Genomic DNA, 14,345 nt, shown 5'->3' with positions numbered 1-14,345 from the left:
AGGTCACTGTAGAGTTATTCATCTCCTTGTCTTGTAAGACCCCTGACAATAAATAATAATTTATCTATAGAAAGAGATAAGAGTAAGTATGTTAGATACAAAGCTACTAGATTAAAAAGGTAACACTTTATGATAAGTATACACTAATAAAGTACTTACAAATCATTTACAAACTATAAATAGTTAATTCATACTTTATAAACGGTATAATACATTAAAATAGGTTTGTACAGTATAAAAACCATTACACCTATGGAGAGCCCCTTTAAACCAGTGTGTGTATATATCCTTAATGTTCTTGTAAACATTTTAAGGAAGTCCAGAGCAATTAATGTTCAGTAAAGGTTGGTTTAAAGCACTTAATTACATTTTCTAATTTTCTATGACTGAATCTAAAGTGATAACTATTCACTCATAACTCCCAACTAACAATGCCTTTACTACAAGCTAATTAAGTCGTAATAATTGTGTTAACAGTGACAATGAATGAAGGACTGAATATGGATTATGTTGATGTATTATCTACAGTTTATAAACTATGCATTACCTATAAACTAATAGTTTGCTAATGATTTGTAAGTACTTTATTAGTGTGTACTTATTATAAAGTGTCACAAAAAAAAAAAAAAAATAACCTTGCCTTGTTTTACTGAACAGCTAATTAATCTAAGTAGCTCATAACTCAAACTACAGTATGTCTGCTAATCACACTGATATTTGAATTTCACTGAATGGAATAATAAACAAATTAAGTTAAAATATTTCACCTGAAGATAGAATGTTCAGTCTCTGTGGGTGTAAATAATGCCCGGTCCTGTTTGTGTAGTCTCACTTCAGAGGTGGCCACAAACATTTATCAAAGATGTGTCACATTAAAAAAAAACAAAAGCAAATGCATGTGGTTGAAAAAAGTTTGATTTGAATGATGTTCATTCAAATGAATTACAACATTTGAATAGACTCAAAAATTTGCCCCTGTGGACATTACAATGAAAACTAAATTAATGTTAGAACTTAATATGAATAAATACTAGTAAATGTCAATGATATATGAATAAATAAATAATAATTTTCTCAGTTTAAAAAATATGGAAAATCATTTAGTAAACACTTTCATTCCAAGTGACTTGAAACATGCATTCAAGGTATGCATTTCAACAGGGTGTAAACTCTACTTAGCCCATATGCAGTGCTGTGAAAATAATATTATCTACTTTTTAAATATAATAAAATATTTGTATATATAATTTTCAATATAATGAAATATCCGTAACACTTTAGATTAAGGAACACTTCTTCACTATTAACTATGACTTTTACCTCAATACATTCCTAATTTGCTGCTTATTAATAGTTAGTAAGGTAGTTGTTAAGTTTAGGTATTGGGTAGGATTAGGGATGTAGAATAAGGTCATGTAGAATGTATTCATAAAAAAAGCTACACAATGTGAAAGGAAGAGAGGCAGGAGAGTTTTCCAAAGCGGTGCAGATAAAGAACAGGTTGAACAAAACCAGCCAGCACATAACAAAACAAACAAATGCACCAAAGTGCACGGATATTCTGTTCTATTAAAATGGTAAAGAATCCTGAGAGAGTAAATGGGACGTATATGATAACGGTGTTCACAGTACATATTAGAATGAAATGAAAAGCTCTTCTCTTCATGTGGTTTTCCTCCTCTTTCTCTCTCACTTTCTCTCCTGGTCCTGACTGCTTCAGAGCTCTGAGAACAGCCACAAGACAAAACAACTGGATGCAGAAGAAGATGAGGAACTGCACTGAGAAGAACCATGTATGCGATATAGTATATGGCGAAATAAACACAGAGAAAAAACATGAGCCAAGAATAATTATCCAGGCAGCAGCAGAGCAGATCACTCTGTATCTGAGAGGTTTGTACTTCAGAAAGGTTACAGGATGAACCACTGCCAGGTAACGCTCAACACTGATCAGACACTGAAACAGAGGACGACCAGTGACTGCTAGTCCTATTAAAAAACATATTAAGTTTTTGAGACTTGAAAACCAAAATGACAGTATAAAAATCAAACTCTCCACACAGATACCAATCTCACAAACAGATAGATTGAGCTTGAAGAACACTGATGCAACTCCACTTTCTGTTCCTGTGACAATGAGCCATAAAACATAGGAGTGTATCGGAAGACCAACCAGGAAACTTAAACCACATACACACATTTCAAGGATGTCCACAAGCTCAAATAAATGAGTTGAAGCGGCTTCAGATGTGGTGTAGTTCACTGTAGAGTTGTTCATTTCCTCCTTGTGTTTTCAAAATCTCACAAAATTAATTAGTTGCAACAGTGATCTACTGGAAGAGAGAAGAGTATTTCTTCTATGCAAAAAGTGCTAATGATTTTATTCATTAATATAAGGCAGCAGTTATAAATAAAACATTTTCTATAATATTTCTTAACAAATGCCTGGTGAAATAATACAATTCAGACTCTTTACTCATTTTAGCTAATTCATCTAACTCACCAATAACACACATTTAATAATCACGGAAAACTTTTTGCATATCATTTAATGGAAAAACAAACAAACAAATCAATCAAAAAGGAGAGTTTGTCACCTGAAGAGTGAATGTCCAGTCTCTAGGTGTAAATGATAGTCTGTGCTGTTTCTGCAGTATCACTTTACAGCTGTCACAAGGCATGGCTTCATATATGTCACATAAAACAAAACATATGCAAACATATACAACATGCATGGAATTCAAAATTATCCATGGGGTTTTATTCAAATGGATTAAAACATTTGAAAACAAGTGAGAAATTGTGTGTATTTGTTTTTGTGGGCCGATTTAACCACAGAAATTAAATTATATATAGCACTAGTGTTGGGTTCGAGCCCACGTAAGTTGAGTCTGACTCGAGTCCAAGTCTTTAACTAATCGAGTCCAAATAGCCAGAGTCTTAGTCAAGTCTGACTCCAATTAAACACTACTGTTTGTCAGTATCTTAACCTTGTTTCAACCTTTACAACTAGAACAAGACAACGTCAATTTAAATGTAACAAAAGCAAACCTCTATTGCATCTTGCCATTTTCATTTTTGATTTCAAATAATCTCATAATTAATGTCCTGCTCAGCAAACTTAAAGTCACGTAACAGAAATCATGGCTGACTTGATTTGTGAAACAACTTTTAGAATGTGAAAAATTATAGGGCGGGACTTGACTTTATTCATCGTTACAGTAAATATATAAATTCAAGAGTGGGGGTGGAGGGAGCTTGGTGAATGGGACCTGAACAGCAGAAAATGCACATCTCATCACTGACTGTGGCTGTGTTTTGGGTTTTATATGACGAATAGTTAGACCTTAGATAGCGTAGATGGCATTTAGATTTTTTTCTTGCATGAAAATGGGGCTGTGAGGGATAAACCTAGTCTTTATAAATGGTACACACTGTGTACAAAAAGCCCTGCATGTACAGTATTTTCCATAACTCACAGCCAACTCACAACTGTTTTATTTTTGAAAGCTTTTACAGTTAATAAACTGCATTATGTAAGAAATAATTGATGACAGACCGTTGAATTATTCGAAAATAATGGTATTATAACTCAAGGTGGTTTTGGACCCATAAAAACTATTTCTGCAAAGATGTTAGAAAACTATATTTTCTTTGAAGCTAGAAGCTGCCAATTATAATTTCAAAACAACAGCAAAAACTACTACTACTACTAAGGTAAGTAAAACATTCTTAAACTTACTGAAGGGAAGTAAATTGTCTAATTATTAATTACAAGCAAAAGGATAAATAAATATTCATCAAAAATACAAATTAAACAGTTCAAGTTTTTAGATAGGTCTATAGTATAGGTCAGCAGTTTTAAATTCCAAACCTGATACACTGCACAGTCTTCACTGTATGCATTAAATATAAATGATTATTATTAAATTTATTCAAATGAATCAGTCAAGAGCAGTGAGTGATTTTCTCTTTTTCTTTTGTACATTCAAAGATCATCACAGGTCTCTCGCATCCGCGCTACTGTCTGAGTCTACTGACTCTATATCAATCCATCATTGTAATATTTGAATCATTTTTCATAAGATTCCTAAGACAAAACTAAAAAAAAAAAAAAAATCAAAAAATGTATAAATTAAGTAATTTATTCAAAACAACTCCATCTAATAAACACACAGAAAAGGCTTAATGTATATCTTAAAAAACATACACAAACACAAAATTATTTTATGAACAATTTTTATTTTTAAGTAGTGGCCAGTGAACCTATCTAAATTAAACAGTGAATAAACAAGAGCTACACTAACATGTTCAAAGATCATGAGCTTTAAAAAAATAAAATAAATAAATAAATTTCAATAACAATAGTTGTTAATACAACTAAGTCAAAAAACAAATAAATAAATAAAGATTAGTTATTTGATTTTGTAATACTTTAATTAGCATGTCTAATCAGGAACAGATGCAGAACAGATTTCCAGTCCGGAGCATTAAATAAGCCAAACCAGTGAGCAAAATTGCATTACTATACTGTTGTGTCAAAACAGTGATGAATCCTAAGACTGCATTTGGGATGTTTATGATAACTGTGTTCACAGTAGTTATTAGAGTAACTATTCTCTTCATGTGGTTTTCTTCCTCTCTCTCTCTCTCTCTCTCTCTCTCTCAAATTCTCTCCTGGTCCTGACTGCATCAGAACTCTGAGAACAGCCACACATCGGAACAACTGAATGGAGAGGAAGAGTACAAACTGCACCATATAATAATATAGCTGTTTGTGTTTTATCATGGTGCAAAACTATAATAAACATGAAGAACAAACAGGATCCGATAGTGATTATCCAGACCACAGTGCAGCAGATTACTCTATATCTGAGAGGTTTTAACTTCAGAAAGGTTACAGGATGAACCACTGCCAGGTAACGCTCAACACACATCAGACACTGAAACAGAGACCGGCCAACGGTGGCGAGTTCAAGTTGACACAGTCTTATGTTGAGACTTGAAAACCAAACTGACAGTACGATAATCAAAATCTCACAAATAGAGAGATTGAGGTTGAAGATCTCTGATGCAACTCCACTTCCTGTTCCTGTGATGATGAGCCATAGAATATAGGAGTTTGAAGGAAGACCAAACAGGAAACTAAAGCTGCCCATAATAACTGCCAGTCTATTAATGTCACAAATCTGGTCTGCACTTCCGTTCATTCACCACCAGAGGTCACTCGCTCATTATATTGACTTTCACACCACACATCACAATAGACTGCGTTTCCCATCAGCCATCTCACCAATCACACGCTCACCTGATCACACGCACACAGCTGTAACCAATCACACACTCTATTTAAGCCATGGATTTTCTCTCCCTCGTTGCCGAGTATTGTATGTGTTTACCGCTCCCCTAGCTGTAGCTACTCTACTGAGCCCCTGATAGTTTTCCTAGTTTTTCCCTGCCTGTTTTGTATTGTGTGTTCCCTAGATTAACCCTGGCCTTGCCGTTTGGGCACTGTTTGCACCTCTCTTGGATTCTTGCTCGTGTACCTGGGTTAGCTCTCTGCCTTGCCCCATTGGACACTGTTCGCCGATCATCGACCCACGCTTGCCCAAGGATTACTCTTTGTCTTGTCCCTGCCATACCTGTTTGCCATTGTTTCGACCCTGCCTGTTATGACCACGTCTCTTGTCAATAAAAGCTTGCACATGGATCCGCACGTCTCACGTCTCGTCAGCCACGTTACAATTAATTAGTTCAGAGGAATAATTTATAGATGCTTCAGATTCAGTTAAGTTCACAGAGTTATTCATTTGCTCCATGTCTTCTCAATTCAGAATGTATAATTAGCTGTAATGGTGATCTAATGGAAGAGAGAAGTGTAAATGTATTGCATTGAAGTAGCCAAAAAATAAATAAATCAAACTCAGTCAGACCAGTCTCTAATTGTACAAAACTCCACATTACCACAGTTTTCCAATATTAAATTACTCTGGCATAAAGGTAATTTTCACATAATTATAAAATAATAATAAAAACTGTATTCCATCATTAGTAATGTAAAAATTAAAATAAATTAAAATGAAACAATTAGTATTATATAATCAAACTGTCTAGTGAAACAATAAAATTCAGACCCATTTTACTCAATAGCTAATAAATAAATCATTTTTATGTATTTATTTTATTTATCAACAACAGTTACTCTGTGCTGTTTTGTAGTCTCACTTTACAGCTGTCACAAGCATATATGCAATATGTCAAACAAAACAAAACAAACCTTTTTTTTTTTTGAAAGATCTTGGGCATCTCTCACCTCAGCTAAGTGTTCATGACTAAAATACACCTTCTAAAAGACACTGGGCAAAACTGGGATCCATGCTCAAGAAGAAGAAAAAAACAATTGTGTGTCTTATGTTTACCAGGATGATCCCTTAAAAATCTTAGAACTACACTCTTTCAAAAGAGGGTTTTCACAGCAACGGCATAGAAGAACGATGAAAATGATGATCCCGCACACTATCGGTCCATGCTAAATACAGAAATTTATTACAAAAAACAGCGACGTTTCGGTCCACTGACCTTCATCAAGCTTGTGTATGCTGTTACAGACAAGACCTTTAAAAACAGTCACCACCAATGAATGTAATCGACACTAAATGTGAACCAATCACCAACTCATAAGACATGATTAGCGAGGACTTAAATATCCAATAAAAAGCACTTTTCAATATTACCAATAAACGATGTTCCCTATTTTCTAAACAAATCTAATGATATTTGCAAAGTCACATTGTTAGACAATAAGTATCTAAACAAGATTACAATATCATCTCTTCACAATTAAGCAGACACTCAAAAATACAGCACAATAAAAAATACCCTACAACATTACATTAAATAATGCTTCATCATTTAACCCCAAGAGTGATAAGGTTTGCAAAGTCACAATCCAAAACAATTCACGTCTTAATAAAAGAGTTTCAATATCACCACCATGTGGTGGAACCGACACCTTTTCAATCCCCAAAAAACGCAGGGAGGACACATCATGATTAGAAGAAAGGAAATGTGCAGCGACTGGATAATTTGTATCCTTTCTCCTAATGGAGCTCTTATGTTCACTGATCGTCAGTTTCAATTGTCGAGATGTTTTTCCCATGTAACACAAACCACATGGACATCGAATTAGGTACACAACATGGGTTGAAGCACATGTAATGACAGAGTTAATTTTATATTTTCAACCTGTTCTTGGATGACAAAAAAACGCAGTTTTGAATGTATTATTACACTGTGCACAATTACCGCACCAATAATTTCCTTTCTGTATAGGACTTAATAAGGTTTGAGATGTAGGAGAGACCACACTCTGAAACCGGGCATGTACAAGAAGATCTCTAAAATTTTTAGACTGCTTATTTAGATAAATCTTGTAACTACGAAATCTTGTTAATAAAATCTGTGGAATCTCTAATATAAGAAGGTAATTACACGTATCTTGTATCACAATTGCACCCCCCTTGTCAGCAGGTTTTATAATCAGGTCCAAATCAGACATAAGTTCATTCAAAGCAGTTCTCTCATTCAGAGACAAATTCTGCTCACAATTTGTGTTAGAAACTGTACATGATTTTAAAACATCTTGTTCCACCACTCGACAGAAAGTATGAATCGTATGATTAGACACCGTTGGACAAAAAGTACTTCTAGACTTGAACGGAGTCTTAGGTAAGGAAAAGGCAGCTGATTTAGAAAAGTAGTAACGTAAATTCAACTGTCTAAAACATTTGAACAAATCGACTTTAAGGCCAAATATTTTCACCCCACTATTAGGCACAAATGTGCCAGTTAAATCACCCATGAAACCTCTAATGTCTGCTCATTTGTTTCTTGAAAAGACCACAGTTTTCTCTTCCAGCCAATGAGAATCAGGGTCAGACTCACAAAACGAAAAAAACAAAAAAAATAAATCCCAACTTCTTAAGAAAACTACATAAGATCTAACTACAACTAAGTCACAACACAATGGAATATGCTTTGAAAACATGCTTTAACATTGTAGAAACAGTTACAAAAAATAATTAGCTTTTTATTTAATGGTCATGAGCCGTTTATGTCTAAACAAATGTGTATGTCTAAAGTATAGCATTAAACATCATTTTTACAGTGTAAGGTTTAGCAATACTTCATTTGAAAAATAAAATGCAAAGACAAAATTCCCATTTCATATGCACTATGAAAGGTTAAGTAAGGAAAAATGGTGAAACTGGTTGAAGCAGGAAGTACTTAGTCAAATCAAACAAACCACAAACAAGTGTAACAACCACATCTGACAAACACACACATAAAAGGCTTAAAGTGTATGCAAATAACATAGTCAAATGATTTAAATCACAAGTTGGTTTAAAGTGGTGGACCTCTCTAAAGAAATGAATGGGCATTTTATCTACACTAACATGTTTTGGGATCATAAACTCTGAATTAGAGAGAAATTAAATCAATGCAGACAGTTAAAAATAAAAACATAAAATAAAAACGTTAGTGCTAGCAGGTATTATAAGGAGCAGGTTAATTTTCCAGTTCGACGCAGAAAAAGAACAGGCTGCACAAATCCATCCAGCAAATAACCAACTGAAGTGATAAACCACAGAGCCGAAATATTACTATGTGTTAAAATGAATGCTGAGATTTTATATGGGACTGATATGAAAACAAGGGCCATAGTGGTTATTAAAATGTGAATAAATGCTCTTCTTTTTATTTGGTTTTCCTTCTCTTTCTCTTGCTCTCCTGGTCCTGACTGCTTCAGAGTTCTGAGAATAGCAACAAGAGAAAAGAACTGAACAAAAGTGAAAAGTAGAAACTGCACTGTGAACAATCGTGTATATGGACTACTGTTGAAGGGGATGAACATGCAAAACAAACAAGAACCAAGAGTGGATATCCAACCAGCAGTGAAGCAGATCACTTTATATCTGAAAGGTTTGAACTTCAGAAAGGTTACAGGATAAACCACTGCCAGGTAACGCTCAACACAGATCAGACACTGAAACAGAGGACGACCAGTGATAGCGAGTCCTTGCAAAAATTGTGACGATGTGTTGAAAATCGAAAACCAAAGTGACAGTATATCAATTAAACATTTCAGACAGTTTGCAATTTCACAAACAGACAGATTTAGATTGAAGAAGTCTGTTACAATTCCGGTGTCTGTGACAATTAGCCATATAACATAAAAGTGTAAAGGAAGACCAAGAAGGACATTGATGCTGCACACACACAGTGTCACACTGCTCACTAGTCCAATGGAATGAGTTGTTGAGTTTGTTGTGAAGTTCACTGTAGAGTTAATTTCTTCCATATCTTTTCAGCTTAAGACAGCATGGAAAAAAAAAAGTCAAAACAAGGTGAAGATGTAAAAAAAAAAGACGTTTCCAACATATTCCAGTCCCTAATTCTGCCGTTTAAAATTAAAAATCCAAATACCCAAAGCATACGATATTAAAATATTTTCATGTGTAGGTATAATCGTTCAGGTAACTTAATAAATCCACAAATTCTGCAGTCGTGCTGTCCAATACCTAAATTACCCCGTTTTAAAATTACTAAGAAAAAATAGCTGCTTTCATTATTATCAAACCAATTATCTTCATCTGTTGATTGCATTGTTATTTGCATATTATTGACTGCAAAGATAAATGTAAGAATTTGTCACCTAAAGACTGAATGTCCAGTCCATTTAGATGTGTATAATACTTACTCAGTGCTGTTTTTGTAGTCTTTAAAGCTGTCAAATGAATAAATGGCTTTATACGCAACACTTCACAAAAAGTGGATATGCAAATTATTTGTAAAAAAATCATGAGGTGCAAAATGATACATTTGATTCAAATGGCTTAAACATTTGAATACAAAGAAAAACTGAAGAAAAAAAAAAAAGAAATTCTCATTTCCATGTGGAACATTTTAACTAGAAATTACAAGATATCAGAAATGATTACATTCCAGGTGGTCCAAAATGCACAAGCATGACAACATATTGTATTTGTGGTATAAACATGAATGCAATAAATGCAAAGACAAGTCCAATAGAATCTCTAAGACAACTCTTAAACTGGAAAATGGTAACGCTGGTCATTAATGAAGTAGTTTATTCAAAAAACAAACCACATAACAAATAACCATATCAGCTATATCTGATAAACAAGGATAGAAAAATACATAATTTGCATATGAATAAATTCCACGCTAACATGTTCTGGAATCAGACTAACTAAATAAATAAATAGTGAGTAAATTGTTACTTAATGTTATTTACATTACAGTTGCTAACTTTAACAAGTTTCTTAGAGAACAGTGGCAGTTTTCCAACATGGCCAAGAAAAAGAACTGGCTGCACAAAACCAGCCAGAACATAACAAAACACAGAAGTAAACCAAAGAACTGGAAAATGCCGTTCTGTTAAAATCACAATGAATCCTGTCACTGTATATGGAACATATATGATAGCCATGCTAACAGTCGTTATTAGTATGAGATAAAACGCTTTTCTCTTCATAGGGTTTTCCTCCTCTCTCTCTCTGCCTCTCTCTCCTGGTCCTGACTGCTTCAGAGCTCTGAGAACAGCCACAAGACAAAACAACTGGATGGAGAAGAAAAGTAGGAACTGCATCAAGAAGAACCAATTATAGATGCTTATGGCAAATGACAGTAAAATTAACAAGCACAATAAACAGGAACCAAAAGTAATTATCCAGACAGCAGTAGAACAGATCACTCTGTATCTGAGAGGTTTGTACTTCAGAAAGGTTACAGGATGAACAACTGCCAGGTAACGCTCAACACACATCAGACACTGAAACAGAGGACGCCCAGTGATGGAGAGTCCTTGCAAAATCTGTGACAATGTCTTGAGACTTGAAAACCAAAATGACAGTAGAACAAATAAACCTTTCAGACAGTTACCAATTTCACAAAGTGAGAAATTGAGGTTGAAGAACTCTGATGCAACTCCACCTGTTCCTTTGATAATAAGCCATATAACATAAGAGTGTGTAGGAAGACCAACCAAGAAACTGAAGCTGGACACACACATTCTGGTGATTAGATCAAATGAATCCATTGTGGTATTTGTAGATGTGTCAGGTGTGGTGAAGTTCACTATAGAGTTATTCATCTCCTCTGTCTTCTAAGCTCAAAACCTCATAAAATGAGGTATTAGTTGCAATAGTCATCTATTTGATGAGAGAAATGCAAATTAATGAAGCAATTAAGACTGCATGAAAAGTCAAAACTATTATGTAAGAAAACAAAATAAAAAAATAAAATAATAATAAATATATATATATATATATATATATATATATATATATATATATATATATATATATATATATATATATATATACATACATATTCCAGTCTCAGCATTCCACATTTAAACCCAAATAACCATAACACTCCAATATAATATAGCTTTCATGCACGGGTCATTTAAAAACAATAATGCATAGAACAATAATTATTAAATACTTAAAAGGCAACTGCATTCACAGATTAAATTACTTTATTGCCCTTTAAACTATGTCTGATAATCACACAGATATTTTGCATATATCTAAATGGAATAACTAACAAAATAATCAAAAATAAAAGTTTGTCACCTGAAGAGTGAATGTCAAGTCTCTCTGGATGTAAATAACACTCTGCTTTGTACAGTAGTATCACTTCACAGTTGTCACAAGCATATATTTGCACGGCTTCATATGCAACCTTTCACATAAAATAATATATATGCAAACAACACAGTCAAAAAAAACATTAGGTTTAAAATGATAGATGTTGTTTTAAACCATTTGAATAGCACACAATTGCACACAATTCTTCCCATTTCTACTCTGTTTGGTTAGTGTTATGATAAACATGTGTTAAGATTCTTTCATCAAGGAGTTTGAAAGTATCCTGCACACAAATACAGGGAATATTAACATATTTAGTTGGTCATGATTACAAACATAACCAGAGCTCTGTGTTTGTGTGTGCTCATTTGACCTTGTAATGTGCATTCAGGTTTCAGGCCACTCCCCTTACATCATGAAGGCACCCAGCGGTTCCCATGATTCAAATCGCTAAACAAACATGCAGCAGAAATGTGGGAATGAGGATTATGTGTAGGGGTAGGAGTAGACCTGGGGGTAGTGTGTATGTGTGTGTGTGTGTGTACAGGTTTAGCCATACTTGTGGAGGTCTAAAATTTCAGTATTCAAAAATATCCTCACTAATAAAGTGAAACCTGTTGAAAACCAACTAGTGAGCGAGACATCACTACTTAAAATAAATAAATAAATAAATAAATACATACATACATACATACATACATACATAGCAGGACAAAAGAGAAATCAGGACATCTTTAAACACCTAGGATGCCTTGAAGGTGAGTAAAACATGGCTAATTTTCATTTTTGGGTAAACTAACCCTTTAAGATTTAAGTAACTATTTTGACAAAGAGGATCATAATTTTAATGTCTTTGCACTTTTTTTTTATCTCTCTTTCTTACTAACCAAACTACATTCATTGATAACAGTAATCTTCCTCAATGGAATATAGTCTCATGGAAAAGGAAATTTAAATTCAAAATTCAGCTTCACAGTAATTATGTTTAAAAATTTAAAATGATCCAATATTCACAAAGGGGTAACACAGATGTAAAACCACAACTAATTCAAAAACTCAAATACAATGACCATTGAATCTACATGAACATTTTTCTTGCGTTAAAGTCATTTTATTTTCCCACACAAAAGACCGAAAAATCTTTTTGTAATCGTGACTGGTCTCGCTTCTCGCCCTCTGCTCGTTTGGTTCCTGTTACTGTAACTTATACAGTACCTCCCAGGGCTTGGAAGCACACTCTGACAGAGCGGTTTCTTCCCCCCAGGGAGAGCACTAGGCGCTCAGATTGTCGTCCTCCGAGGAGGTTGATGGCGAGAGTGCCGATGAACCACCCTAGTCTGCACAGTATGAGGAGCTTGTGGAGGTTATAACTCGCACTGTGGCCAAGTTAAATCTTGAATGGCCCACTGAAAAGCAGGCTGAACCCTCAAAGAGCAGGTTGGATGAGCGTTTTTTGAGGTTTGTCCCAGGGCCAAGTTTGGTTCTCCTCCGCCTCGTTTCAACGGGATCGTTTCCACTGTGGTGGGTCCCGAGGTCCACTGTCAAGCAGTTTCATAGACTGCTGGGTCTGATGGCAGCTGCGTCCAACGTGATACCTTTTGGGCTACTGTACATGAGATCCCTACAGTGGTGGCTCAAGACCAAGGGGTTTTCCCCGAGATCAAGGTCACGCGACAATGCTTTCATACCTTAGACATGTGGAGGAAACCTTGGTTCTTGTTACAGGGGCTGGTGTTGAGAGTTCCTTGTCGTCACGTAACGCTAATGACAGATGCGTCCCTCACCGGTTGGGGTACGGTCATGAGTGGCCACCCTGCCCGTGTTCTGTGAAGCGGCCGCCATCTCACATGGCACATCAACTGCCTGGAGATGCTGGCCGTATTTCGAGCACTGAGTTTTTTTCTCCCAGACCTAAGAGATCGCCATGTGTTGGTGCGCACTGACAACACATCGGTGGTCTCTTATATCAACCACCAGGGAGGTCTGCGTTCGTGCCCCTTGTTCAAGCTGGCACACCAGATCCTTGTGTGGTCCCAGGACAAACTCCTCTCGCTGAGAGCAGTGCATGGGTGTGGCCTCTGAGGGGGCACAACTCATAGCTTCTGGTCTCTCAACCGAGGTTGTTGAGACCATCCTCCAATCCAGAGCTCCCTCTACGAGGAAACTGTATGGCCAAAAGTGGAATCACTTCATGGTGTAGAGATCGCCAGCTTGACCAAGTTAACTGCCCTGTCGGTTCAGTGCTGGAGTTCTTGCAGGCTAGATTCTCTGCAGGGTTGACCCACTCCACCCTGAAGGTGTAAGTGGTCGGCTATAACTGCTCACCACGCCCCTCTCGGTGGTCAGTCTGTGGGAAGACACCCCCTGGTTACACGTTTCCTCCGGGGTGCGCTGGATCTCGTGTCCCCCCGTGGGACCTGGCCGTGGTCCTGGAGGCTCTCTGTAAACCTCCGTTTGAACCTTTAGAGGAGGTTTCTGATCGAGTTCTGACACTTAAGACTGTCTTCCTGTTAGCTATCACATCGCTGAAGAGAGTCATAGATTTGCAGGCCTTGTCAGTGGCCCCCTCCTTCCTAGACTTTGTGCCCGACTTGGCCAAAGCTTTTCTGTACCCCAGACTGGGGTATGTCCCTAAAGTTCCATCCTCAGCACCTCGGCCCGTCGTAC

At 35.9% G+C, this 14,345-nt stretch overlaps 2 protein-coding genes across 2 annotated transcripts; both read right to left on the bottom strand.

Moving 5' to 3' along the window:
• Positions 1–1,438: 1,438 nt before the first annotated feature.
• On the bottom strand, positions 1,439–2,297 carry LOC131528375 (hydroxycarboxylic acid receptor 2-like). Its single transcript, XM_058757466.1, has one exon. It carries the CDS (start codon positions 2,276–2,278, stop codon positions 1,439–1,441), a length of 840 nt encoding a protein of 279 aa, XP_058613449.1. The 5' UTR covers positions 2,279–2,297.
• Positions 2,298–10,023: 7,726 nt separating this feature from the next.
• LOC131528212 (chemokine XC receptor 1-like) lies at positions 10,024–11,176 on the bottom strand. Its single transcript, XM_058757216.1, has one exon. It carries the CDS (start codon positions 11,174–11,176, stop codon positions 10,301–10,303), a length of 876 nt encoding a protein of 291 aa, XP_058613199.1. The 3' UTR covers positions 10,024–10,300.
• Between the last annotated feature and the right edge of the window lie 3,169 nt (positions 11,177–14,345).

Source organism: Onychostoma macrolepis, chromosome 21 (genome assembly GCF_012432095.1).
Source record: "Onychostoma macrolepis isolate SWU-2019 chromosome 21, ASM1243209v1, whole genome shotgun sequence".
In the NCBI taxonomy this organism is placed as follows: domain Eukaryota; kingdom Metazoa; phylum Chordata; class Actinopteri; order Cypriniformes; family Cyprinidae; genus Onychostoma; species Onychostoma macrolepis.
This window is presented reverse-complemented; position numbering and strand designations above follow the sequence as displayed.